Here is a 13,408-nt window from a genome sequence, read left to right as displayed (position 1 = left end):
ATGGGAAAGGCTAAGAGTTGCAATTGTTCAGTCTGGAGAAGAGAATGCTCCAGGGGAGACCTTACAGAAGCCTTTCAGTACCTAAAGGGAGTTTTGATAAAGCTGGAAGGGGATTTTGGAAGGTGTAGGACAAAGGAAATAGTTTTAAACTGGAAGAGAGTAGTAGGTTTAGATTAGATACTAGGAATAAATTCTTTACTCTGATGGTGGTGAGACATGGAAACAGGATGTCTACAGGAACTGTGGCTGCCCCATCCCTAGAGTGTCCAAGGCCAGACTAGTTTAGGCTTGGTTTTGGAGTCTTGGAGTACTATTTAACTGAAATATCTTTCACAGATTTTTATAAGGCAGTGGTGTGCTGCAAAAACTTCAGGAGTTTCCAGGAACATTAACTGTACACTTAATAGACAGAAGTTACTCCTGTGGTACCATTGAGAAATGTAGAAGCCAACAGAAAGGAACAAGACAGCGTCAAAGTGTGGAAACTATAACTGTAGCAGTTAGTTAAAGTCATAATTTAGAAAAACAACACAATGGAAATGATAACATTTTCAAAAGTGTTCTGTAGGTGTGGACCAGGAATTGCTAATATTCTCTATATATACAAGGTTAAAAATGGGATAATTGCAGTAATTTTATGCAAAGTGTTTGAACATATTTTTCTAGAATGCTTATATTAAATTTTGGTAAACAATTCAGAACGTCTTTGGATCCAATAATCATTAGAATAATGATTAAACATTGGAAAAGATAAGATATCTTGCTTTATTCAGCTTTCATTGATTACTTTTGTGGTTGTTTTTTGACTGCCCCCACGTAGAACCTTGGGGAAACCAACAACTTCGGAAGTGTTGGAAGGAGAAAGTGATAGATGAGAAAGATATTTTAAATAAAATTTGGTGGAGTTGAGTGGGAGCTAATATCTGAAAGTATGTGTATGAGATGAAAAGTTTCAATAATTAATTTAATTTTGTGTTTCTGTACTTTGAAGGTATCCTGAACTAGCAACTGTGTGCAGAAATCCCAATACTCTAATTTTGTATCCCGGAGCTGAAGCAACCAATTTGGAAGAAGTTGCAGTGATGTCTTCTAGTTCATCTGTTATGATCATCATTGATGGAACGTGGAGTCAGGCTAAAGATATATTTTACAAAAATGCTCTCTTCCGCTTTCCCAAGCAGGTGAGTTATAAATTGTAAAATAAAATTTCTAAATTTGTCTAAATTTTATCAGTCAGAAGGGAGTGGTTTTCTGAGGATGTAACCAGTTAACAAGAGAAAGACTGCTTAAGCAATTTGTGAGATTATAAGCAAGATGATTGTAAACACTGAAGGTTTCCACTTTCTCACTTGAAATTTGTTTTTTGTTTGTTTTTGAGTTAGTGTATGTACTTCATAGTGAATCATTGTTTTGCAAAATTGAAACCTAATTTGTGGAGAAAATTATAGTGTCTTGTTTAAGATGTTAAAATTCATAGATTGAAATAAGCACTTCTTGATTAAAATAAACATTTATTTTCCCCTGCATAAGTGTTTTACATTACAGAAATAGGAAAGCTGAAAGTTAAATTTTGTAGCCTCTTAGGAAAGGGTCACACTCTTCTCATATGTGTTCTCCACCATATTAAAAACCCTGTCTTGGGTAACATGTGACAAATACTGTCCATTTAATTGTATTAACAATAATTTTGTATCGATATCTTAACTATTTTCATCAGATTACAATTGTTGGTCTAATTTTTTGACAAAGCTGCCATTTTTATTCAGAGACATTATCGAAAGCATATTTTAGAAAAAGTATTAATACAAACAGTTTTACTAATGGAAAAGGTAATTTCCTTCATCATTGGATGATAATAATATCCCTGAGGCCATTAAAATGTTTATTTTATTGAAATAATGGACAGAAAACTTATGGATTATTTTACATACAGGTAATGCTTTTAAAATTATTAAATTCTGCCTAAGGCAAATTGAAGCTGATAAAGACTTTGAAGTGATAGAACAAGTAAAAATAATGTAAATAACTCAGTTATTTTACTCAGAAGAAGTAAAAATAAGTAAAAAACTCTTGGAAAATTTAGCAGTAGTATTGACTGTGATACATTAACCTTATTTAATAAAATTAATAAATATATAAGTGATTATTATGTATTTTAAAAAATCCGTAATACCCAGTTTGTTACTTTACTTTGGATTTTTTTTTTACTATTGCATTAGATTTCACCAAGATATTAAAATGTGTCTGTGTACTACAAAAAAGGAAAAAAACATTTTATGTTTACAAACAAATGTGTTCCTACCATGGAGGTTATTACACCAGAAATACTAGATTTAAGTCATATCTACATGTGATTTTATAGACACCTAATTTGCCCATAACTGTTTTCTGTATGTTAAGAAGTTTTGTACAAAATGTCATAGCTGTAGTAGCAAATGTAGGTGTAGGATGTTAATCTATAACACTCTGTACATGAACAGGGATCAAAACATGAAGATGTGACAGCCCAGAGAGATATTTTTCTGGATGGAAGTTGATAACTGGGTGCTGTGTACCTTCCCTCCCTGCAAGCAGGCACCTCTGTACAGGGTGCAAGACTTTGCAGAAGTGAATGACTGTATATGGTTTGTCACTAGAGTGAGTTACAGACTTCCTTTCTGAGAAGGTTCAGAGGCCTTGGTTTATGAAATAGTGATGCAAAGGATCATACTTCAAAGTCTGGGGAAAAACATCAGCAGACAGCAGGAATATCAAAAACCATTCTCAGATTTGCTTCTTTGTGCATACTTGAATTCTGTATTTCATCAATTGCAGTCTTTAACAGTTGCAGTTATTAATCAACACTCTACTTCTTCTCTGGTCCTTTTATTCAAGGAAAGGTATATTCTGCCATCCCTACCCTTCTTTTTTATTGGAATTGCATAGCTGCTCTTGTTTTAAAGGGTTTAAATTGTTTGAGTAAATGAATACAGTGATTCTTGAATTATTAAGTTAATAAAAGTTTTAATTTTTTTCTTAAACTATGGTAGTTGGTTTCATCCATCGGGTAAATATACTGGAGCTAAAATCAATATTTGGTTTGATTTTTATATTATATTCTATTTGTTACTTTCTATTATTCAAATTACATGGACATGTTATGATGACATTGTTGGAGTTCTCTAAAAATAGCTTCCCCCAGAAAAAAAATGTTTTCCCATGTTGAAGTGTGACCTGGCTGACTTCTGTCTCTTAGATCAAGTTTAACGGTTGCATTTAGTGGTTTGAATGGTATTTTAGTTTTTTTTCTGATGTGATGTGATGTGCTGTGCTGTACTAAGTCAGAACTTGTGCTGTAGCTGCAAGCAGGTAAGGCTCAGTGAAGGTACAGCTTGGTGTGGAGCAGTGCAAAAGCTGTGTTGGAGCCCTGTGTGCACACCTGCATGTTAGACTGAATTTGGTTATTTTGTGTTGAAATGGGCTTGAGGCACCTGTGCAACCCCCTAGAACTTCTAAGTGGTTAAAATTAGCAGTAGTGTGGGAGAAGGTTATTATAAAACTATCTGCAAATAAACACCAGCATTGTTAAGGACTAAACTTTGTTCACCCTGTGACAGTTTTCTGTTTTGTCTTTGTCACTGAGCTAGACATAGTGGCCAACACTGTAGGGCTTTTCTGGCTTTTGACTATTTCTACATTATTTCTTGTTTTATACATCATAGTTCATATTTAAATATTCTGTAAATTGTTCTCTGTTTTTGCAGATCGTGTCTTGAAACTTTGGGTTGATATTACAATTTTGTGAGACCGAAGTGAGTAGAATACCCCTATATTTGAAATTCAAGAAGGCAGGCTTTGGCCCCAGAGAGTGAATGAAGTGTATATGACAACATCTATATAGAAGGGATGTTAAAGGTGAAGAGGATTGGATACCTGTGGGCATTATCTGTAATACAAAAATAAACTAGAATTATTCAATAAATAGTGATTTGAGCTTTTAATCAATATTCCAGCAGTGGAAAAGAGCTATTTTAGTAATGAAGAGGTTAGCAATTCTTAATTGCAAGATCTACTACAAGGACACAATAGATTGAAGGCATTGAAAGGAATATTTAATTGTATTACTTTACAGCTTTGCTGATTTTGGGTAATACAAACTGCTATGTTGAATGATTTTCAAGGTACTGTGGGATATTTTAATAACTTCACTGTTGTTTTAAATTAGTGTTAAAATCTTGAGATCTCCAATGAAAGCTCTTTTAATTAACAGCTCAGTTAGCTCAGTCAGCACAGCATTTTTCTTTGAAAAAAATGTTAAAAGAAACTTAAATTGTGCTCTTCCAGAAAGTCCCAGAGAAAAACTATATTGTGAATATAACATATTTCACTATATCAGAAAGATGTCAATTTATGTCTTGATCTTGATTGTCAGAATAATTGTCTGGATTTTTTTTTCATAAATCACAAAGCATGAGCTTGGACAAACTTCATTGCAAAAATGTACGAGGCACTGGGCTTAAGGTAACTTTACAGAATCATAGAATCAACTAGATTGGAAAATTCCTTTGAGGTCATCAAGTCCAACCTAGTACAGAAACCACTTTGTCAACTTGGTGGCACTGATACCAAGCACCACATCCAGTATTTTCTTAAAAGTCTTTACACCTTCAGGTGAAAAGGGACAGTGACTCCACTACCTCTCTGAGCAGCCCATCCCAGTGTCCAATTATCCTTTCTGTAAAAAAAAATTCCTCCTAATGTTCAGCCTAAACCTTCCCGAGTGCAGCTTAAGCCTCTGTCCTCTTGTCCTAATTTTAATTGTGTGAGAGAAGAAACTGAGCCCCACTTGGCTACAATCTCCTTTCAGGGAGTTGTAGACAGTGATAAGGTCTCTCCTGAGCTGCCTCTTCTCCAGGCTAAACACCCCCAGCTTCCTCAACTGCTCCTCATATGACTTTAATAGTCTTTAATATGATTATTACATTGATTACATAGGATACTCCATGAACTGGCACTTTCTGGAGAAGCATATTATCCCAGGATGTTTTGCATAGCGACAGCTGAAAAAGAAGTCACAAACTGCAGGCTTTCGTGCAGCAGCTGCTGTTGCAGAGGGGATATAGAGAAGGGATTCAGTTACCTTGGAGGAGTTGATGCAATTAGTTTGAGAGAAGAGCTAGCCATTTGGCACAGTCCATGTGGTGGTGTATTGTGTGAAGCAATCACAGGCCACTGTGGGTGAAGCTACTTCGTTCATAAGGAGATAAGCACATCATAGTGGGAAGAGATGATTAAACTCCCACTTTTGGCCTTCTACTCCTTCAGCACCAAGTGCAAATTGAAAAAGCCCAAAATCCACATATATAAAAAGTAGACAATCTTATCACAGGTGCTTACTGTTTTATCAGAAGTAGATAATACAGAAATAATTTTTATTTATGGATAAGTATTTCTGGATCACTGTTGTAAATCCAGGAATCTGCTATCCCAAACCTAAATGAATTGTTTCTGTCACTTCATATTGCTTTCCTTTTTTAAAAACACAGTGAAAAGCTTTAGGTCATCATGCTTATGCTGGATAATTGTAGAAAATAAATATCCATCCCTTAAAAGTATTGGAAAGTGCTATGCAGTTGGTTGTTGGCTTTGTTGGCTGTTTTTTGGTAGGGATGAGAGATAAAGAGAAAAAGTTTACAGGTACTTTCTGGATAGTGGGGTTTACTTCTTTCATATTATTTTTGCCATCTTCCTGGTCTTGTGGCTTTGTGCCCAAGGTGCAGCCAGATCTGGACAGGAGAGTCCCTGCTTGGCCTGCGGCTCCTTGCTTCCTCACTTTTGGGGTGGTTTGAGGTTGTCTTGCTGTGGCATTGAGGCAGAGCTGGGTTCCAGGGCTAATTGTGGTGGGACCTGAGGAAGCACATGATGGTTCTGATGCTTTGACAGGGTTTGCACTGAGCCCCCTCTGTCCACTGAAAGGGAGAGTGGTCGTCTTGTCGTTAAGGCTTTGAAACCCTTTCTTGTAGTATGTGTTTGCGTCCTGGACCCCTGGACCTCCAAGATCCTTGCTTGTCCCAGGGGTACTGTGCTGTTTTCTGTGTGAGGCCATGTCCATGGATCCTGCTGGCATACATCTGTCCTTGCTCACCTGTCATGTCATCTCGCTCATTCCTTGGGAGGGTGCAATAGAATCCTCCCCCTGCCTTCTCTGCTCTGCTGGCAGTGATTCACCCATGGCTCAGTGCCCTTCAGGGCTCACTGGCTCTGATTTGGGGTTCAGAAGAAGTTTTGCACCTCTTGGATCCTGTTTTTTTTCTGGTACCTCATGTGCTCCCTCCTCAGAGGAGGGGAGTTTTGGGTCAAGAGTAGTGCATATCAGTGTGTGTGGTGAGACTGAGCAGCAGTGGCACTGGGAGCTGCACCATGCCATGCTGATGCCAAGGGGACTGTCCCTGCCCATGTTCCGGAGCAGCTCTCACCACCACAGTGTCATCACATTTTATTTTGAGAATTTTGAGGGGTGGGGAGAAAAATTAATATTCTGGTATTCAGGTACCAGTAAATAGTTCTAAGTGAATGTGGAAAGACAACTGTATTTCCCTCTAATTTTAAGCTGAGACATCAGCATCAATCTAGCCAGCAGTCAAGAAAAAATCAATTTTAGACAATCAGGAATGGGGCATAAAAAACATACATTTGTATATTGATTATTATTCAGAGGTTTTGTCAAACACTGTCTATACCATCATTTTAGTGAACATTTAGAGATTGGAGGCTAGAGCGTTTTATCAAGAGCATCTATTTACAGTAACCCTTATAGAAAAACAACCTTTAATAGTCAGAAATTATTTCAAATGATTATTTCAAAGCCTGCAAAGTAGGCTTTCTATATGAGCATTTTTAGTGAGGGCCAGGTAGTTTAAAACTGTAGTTACAATTTTGTTGATATATTCACATATCTGTTGATCTCTTCACCTATCTGCATTAGAAGAGTAGTAATCTCCTGTGTGTTAGTCTGCATGATGTGTATATAAGGTTATGCATGACTTTTCTTAGGAAGAAAAGTTACTAATCCAATGCTCTAAACTTCCAGGACAATTGATTCAAAGGAAGTTCTTGAAATAAGGATAAAGTATAGAGCATGATCTTCTGGTGAAAAAATTTTAATGTTCAGCTCTAGGATTGTCAGTTTTCTGAGTACAGTCATGTATCTGGCTTCTTAGACAGTCAACAGTGAAGACTCAGAAAGTCTTAACATCACAGTGCAAGATTATCACAGTCCCTGATTATTGCATGAGTACTGCATACTGTTGTCTGTGTTTCTGCTTATACTTTCACATACTTAGGTACACTGCAGTAATACCTGTACCAAATAATTTAGTGGAAAATCTGATTAAGAATAGGATTTGGAGCCAGTGTTGCTAGACCAGCAGTACTGGTCTAGCTCAGTGCAATTGTTGAAAACAGGTGACATATCTTACAAGTTTAGAAGCTATTTAGCCACCTGCTTCATGGCTCTTTCAGAAGCAATCTGACTGAAGCAGTGTGCAGAAGTCACTTTTTGCAGATTGCTCACCAAACACCCTCAGTAGAACTGTGTTGTACGAAGAAATGCTGTCTTGTATAAAAAATGCTAAAAAAGGCATCCATCAGGAACTGGTCTGTTTTCATAGTGATTGTAATTTTATTTTATGTTTTATAGAGAAATTTTTAGTGGAGTCTGCAATGAGTCAATGTTGTTCAGCATATTCTGAAGAAATACTAAAGATATACTAGTTAAGTGACAAAATGTCATCATGACGTTAAGTTATACAAAGTGGTAGGGATAACTCTATGGAGAGTTGTATAAGGAGTGTGAAGTTCAGTAACTGGACATTAATACAGCACAGAAAATTTACTGTAGATAAATGTTAATGAATGCATTTTAAAAAGAAGATTTTGTTTTAATCTCTTAACAGGGAAATGTACTTGTCAGCAATGAGATTTTGAGATTATAATAATAAATTTGATGAAAACCTCAGTTCAGTGCCCAAGAGTTAGATGCACATCTGCTTGCTTGAATGCATGCAGTCCCTTTCAAGCCTATTAAAAAAAGTGCACAAAAATTCACAAACGACTAGAAGAGAACTCAGGCATCTAGTTACATTATCTGTGTACATTTTAGACTTTTCATACACGGAAGACAATATTTCAAATCCTGAACCAGATTTTGAATTGTTAAATTGTCATGCACTTAGGCAATACCATTGATGATGAGATTTTTTTTCTGCTTTGAAATCTTTGTGCCAAATACACCTTGAATACTTTTTCTAATAATACAAATTGAAAAACTGTTTGTTGGTCCAGTACAGGAATTTTAAAAATTGTTAGTTGGAAGTGGGATCCCAATTTGTTGACTTTCTGTTTAGTAGTAGTAATCAAATATGATGACAACTCTCTTAATGTGCAGTCTTTGTAGATTTACTTCCATCACATGTGAAGTAATACCTGCAAAGCCCCCCAAAAATGGCTTGACAAACCTCTTAAAGGCGCTTACAGTTTTTCACGTATTCAGAGTTAGACGCATGGGAGATATTGCTGGCAAGATATCCGCAAGCAGCAAAAAAACCACTTTAATGACAACTTCAGAAAAGCAGAGAACTCTGACAAAAGTTTAACAACATACAATCAACATAAAACACTTCAGAAAGCATTATCTTGATGCCCCATTCAACTTAACAGGCTCCAAGCCTGTCCAGTCTTAAGTTTCTCAAAACTCCAGGAAGAGGAAATTAGAAGGAAGAGAGAAAGGCAGAAAAGCTGTTATAAAGAACCCTTCTGGTTCCAGTGGTATTCAGCTGATCAGAAGTCCAACAGGAAGTAGCGTCAAGACCTGTGCTTGCCTCGTGTCCTGGCTAAATTACCCTTTGGCTTTCCTACACACTTTCCCCTGGTGGGATTTCTCTCATCTGGCTGCGCTGGTGCAAGACTGGGGCTTCAGGGGCAGACATGGAGTATTGCCTGTGTTGTGCCAGGGACTGGTGGCCACTGTAGGTCTGGGATACAAGCATGGGGTGTTTTGTGCACTGCAAGGCATTGCCTCACCAAAGGCAAGGCCCAACCTGCCCTTTCATGTTCCTGAAATGTTCCAGCCAGCAATGCACCCAGTCTCTTGAATATCCTCTCCAGCATTTATTTGGAGCTGAGCTCATTGCAGCTCACCTTACTTGCTTTTTACTGCCTTGGCAATTAGTTTATGGTCTTATGTAGTGTATACAGAAATTTCTCTTGCAAATTGTAGAACCGTAGGATGGTTTGGGTTGGAAGGGACCTTAAAAATCATCTAATTACAACCCTTTCTACAATGAAGGAGCTACATCAGTGGACAAGCAAAGGGCTGCAGGTGTCATCTCTCTGGACTCCAGTAAAGCTTTTGACAGGGTCCCCTACAACATCCTTTTTTCTAAATTGGAGAGAGATGAATTAGGTAGGTAGACTAATGGATGAGGATGTGGGTGAACAGTCACTATCAGAGGGTAGTGGCTCAGTGAGGGTCAATGGCTTAGTGTTCTAATGGGAATCAGTGACAAGTGGTGCCCTGAGTGGTCTCTACTGGGAGTGGTGTTATTTAATATCTTTCAGTCGTGACACAGACAAAGGGGTCAAGTGCACCCACAGAAAATTTGCAGATGACTCCTGAGTGGTGGGATGTCACTCCTGAATGATGTGATGTCATTCAGAGGGACCTGGAGCTCAAGAAGAGAACCTGTGGATGCCTCATGAAGTTGAACAAGGCCATGTGGTGGGGGCTGGACTAAATGACCCTTAAAAAGTCCCTTCAAATGAATCTATTCTATGATTCTATGAAAATAAATAAATAAATAAACCCGAGGTTTTTATGTCTTCCTATGTATGGTGGGCTTTCAGCTCAGATATGATAGCCAAATTTTGCTCAGGGTAGTTAAACGTTCTCTTAAATTCAGTTTTCCCCATTTTTCCAGTTGAATTTAAGTTTTCTTCATTGCACAGTTTGATGGGTTTGAAATGAACTAGAAAAAAAATGTGATCTGCTAGTAGGTGAGGTAAATGCTGCGATATGCTTTCTTTCTTAAACATTTTTTTAAGCTGTTTGCTCATACTTAAATGAGATCCTAGGAGTCCTGTGGTCAAATGCATCATCATAAAGCTGTTAAAATAGGTTGTACATTTGCCACCTATTAAAGGTAAACATATTGGTTTTAAGGCAAGACTTTCAGGGTGATTTATAAACTTGTTGGTGGCAATAAACTGCAAAGTTTCAAGGTACCACACAAATTTTCTTACTTGGCACTGCATTTGTCAAAGGGTCATTCCTGCTGACTTTATTTACTCCCTTCTGTCTGACCTTTTTGTGACATTCTCTCTCTCTGCATAAAATGGGTACAGTCTGCTAAACATAGATCTATTTGCAAACAATGTAATCGGGTTGTTAAGAACCCTTACTGTTAATTTAAAGTACCATAGTACTACAAAACCCCCCTCAAAATGCTTCACTGTCTTCAGTACAAAGGAAAAGTGTACAAAAGCTGTTACCGATGACAGAAACTGTGGTCTTTGACCTCATAACTGGTTAATTAAAAGCATGGCTGCCACATCATAGTTGATGTGCTGTCTTCTAAAAAGGCCCTGTAAATTTGAAATGTCAAAGTTATATGCTGTCTAGAACTCCAGTCAATGGAAGAGAACTTCAGCAATTTGTCAGGCAGGGGGAGCTTTTCTTATTCTCACCTTCTGAGAAATGCAGCCCAAATCTTACAGTTTGGAAGATAGTGGGATTAAATATTTATGAAACACTTAGGCATTTCTGTTTCTTTTCAGCTGTTCACTGACCATCTTGTAATATCCCTGAGTAGTTGTCAACACAAACTGGTCTTTGAGATTCCAGAGTTTTGATCTTTCACCAGAGTCAGTCACATCAACATCTGTTTCAAGAATTCTTTGCTGACTTACCTTGTTGCTCATGTCAAAACTTCATGCTGTGCAAAGTGAGTAGCATTTATTGGATTGTGTTTGTGGTTTCCATGTTGCCTCTTCTGGGTGAGCATGGGTTTGCAGATGGTATGGGATGCCTGAGAGTAAGTCCTATCAAGCAGCTTGGTTGAAACTCTGTCATCATAGGGATCCTTCAGGAGAACATTCTTAACCCTCTTCTATAGGAATCAGTGAAGGGATATGCCAGCTGTTCTCAGGACTTCATTGAGCACTAAGAAAGAAAGAAAGAAGCTGCTCATGGAATATGGAAAGGTACAATCTCTTGCCACTCTTTTTATTTAAAAGAAAAGAAGTTAGAAAACCCCAATTCCTCTAGAGGTGCACCTGCTTTTCAAATGAGACGGTGCTACTGGAGTTAGTAGGTAGGAGAGTCCAGTGGGTTTCCACAGAAGGGTAAAATGCTAGACAGGAAGTCAAAAATTGCCACCTGGTTTAAAGCAAATTGTATGGCAGATGTGATTTAGCAGAAATGCTAAAGTCAAAAGGTGAAGGACACTGAATTGTAGTTGGCTGTAAGGTCTTCTATCAGCAATTTGACTTGCAGTGATACCAGAACTATCAATACAAAATTAATGCATAATTTAATTTGGTTAGCTATGCACCATGCATCACTGAGCAAATGCTGAATTTATTTTTTCTTGTTTTTCTGTTGATGATAGGTAAAGTCATAAATGAGTTGGTGGAGAAACTGTAATGGTTTGAGGTTCATTGAATAGTTGCATGATGCTTTTTAACAATAAGTGGAGTATGTGGTCTAGTCCTGGTCTAGTTCTCTGGTATATTCAGATAGTGAAACTTTTTTTTGGGAATTTATCGTTTTCAAGCCTAGAAGATTGAAACTTTGTTTCTGAAAGCATGTTCCACAATCAGAAGAATTTCATTGATGGAACAAGCAGTTATCCTAAAGTGTAATCAGCCATTTTGATAAATTCCTTCTAGAGTAAGTTAAAACTTCCTTCTAATGGTCACAGACACAAATATAATACAGTTTATGTTGTATAGCCAACTGTCTTAACACCATGAGAGTGGACTACAATTAATGTAGAAGCAGAAATATAAAACCATTCGTTCATCTTCACACAGAAAATACCCAGAATAGAAGAAAAAGCAAACCATCGAGAGTCACTACTGTTATCTGTTTCTGTCTTAGTTCACTCTTATTCTGATTGCTCTCTGAATTAATTTTATAAAATCTCCCATTCACTGAGCTCAGGAGATGCAGAGAAAAATACTTTTTCTCATCTCCACAGTTAAGAGACATCAGGAAGTGACTTTATGAGGGCCAAATAATAAATAGTGCCAAGTAATAAATTAATTTTGTACAGTCCCTTTTTATCTTTATGCTTTCCTCTCTTTTTATTTGTTACAGTTTGCAATTTGCATGAGAGAAATTTTGCCATAGAACCTAATTAAATGAACAATGTTAATTTCAATTCTGCTTGGGAAAGAAGTATGATCATGAATAAAGAGTGCAGGTGAGCAGGAGGCAAATCAGAACCCAAGGCAACAAAGGCTAGCCACAATGATTGCAGCAGGGAAAACTGTATTAAGGCTGGTCCTGGAAAATATACATTCAACCATCCATCCATATTCATGGAAGAAATATACTGCATTTTCACTGACTTGTTCCAAACACATTTCTTATCTACTGGTGCATGACACTGGTGATTTTACTAATAATCCCACAGGACAGCCCAGTTATCCTTAGAGTAAAGGAGGCTGTGTGAGTTGATAGTACATTTTTGTTTGTGCATTATATTGTTTTTTTTCCAATTGTGCAATTTTTGGTGTAGCAAGAAAACTTTTCATTAAGTAGCTCATAACCTGTGTATGATGACTTGTAAGATGCTCATAATCATTAACAGTTGTTATATATTGTGAAATGTTTCACGTGTTCAGTTTTTTGCTGCTGTCTTATTACAACCAAAACATTAAAAAAAAATTTTGAACTCTACACAACAAAATGTTTTGTTAGTACTGTCAGAACTTGCTGTTTGAGAAAAGTGAGATCAAAGGGAGAGAACTGGGATTTATTTTGGGTCAAGACTGCAGGCCAAGTTGAGATATGATGCTGAGCAATCAACAGCATTTTGACCTTCTAACATTTAGGTTAATTTGAATGACATTGGTCATTGACATTTTTCTGGTCATAAGCACATATTTATTACCTCTCGAAACAGTGACAGTTTCTTTGTGACTGAAAGGTGTGAGGTGATTTGCCAGATGTCAGAAGTGTATACTTCTTTATTCTTGGTGTTGTGTTCCATTGTGGGGAACTACAAGGAGTTCTTTTAATAATGGATGGTCAGGAACAAAATTAAACCAAACGAGGCAAATATTGCATCTGAGAACCATTTATTGGTAATGAGAGAGCAAGGAGTTGTCTACCAAAGAGGGATAGAGAAGAGAGAGGAAGAGGAAG

The 13,408-nt window shown here is 37.3% G+C and overlaps 1 protein-coding gene across 1 annotated transcript in view; it reads left to right on the top strand.

Moving 5' to 3' along the window:
- Positions 1-13,408, top strand: part of DTWD2 (DTW domain containing 2) — a 69,183-nt gene that overhangs the window by 44,752 nt on the left and 11,023 nt on the right. Inside the window, exon 4 of the mRNA XM_062513691.1 lies at positions 992-1,181. Coding sequence (XP_062369675.1) covers positions 992-1,181 — 190 coding nt within the window. The remainder of the gene's footprint in view (positions 1-991; positions 1,182-13,408) is intronic.

This window comes from Cinclus cinclus, chromosome Z, assembly GCF_963662255.1.
Source record: "Cinclus cinclus chromosome Z, bCinCin1.1, whole genome shotgun sequence".
In the NCBI taxonomy this organism is placed as follows: domain Eukaryota; kingdom Metazoa; phylum Chordata; class Aves; order Passeriformes; family Cinclidae; genus Cinclus; species Cinclus cinclus.
The sequence above is the reverse complement of the archived record's forward strand: the minus strand, read 5'-3'. Positions and strand labels throughout refer to the sequence as shown.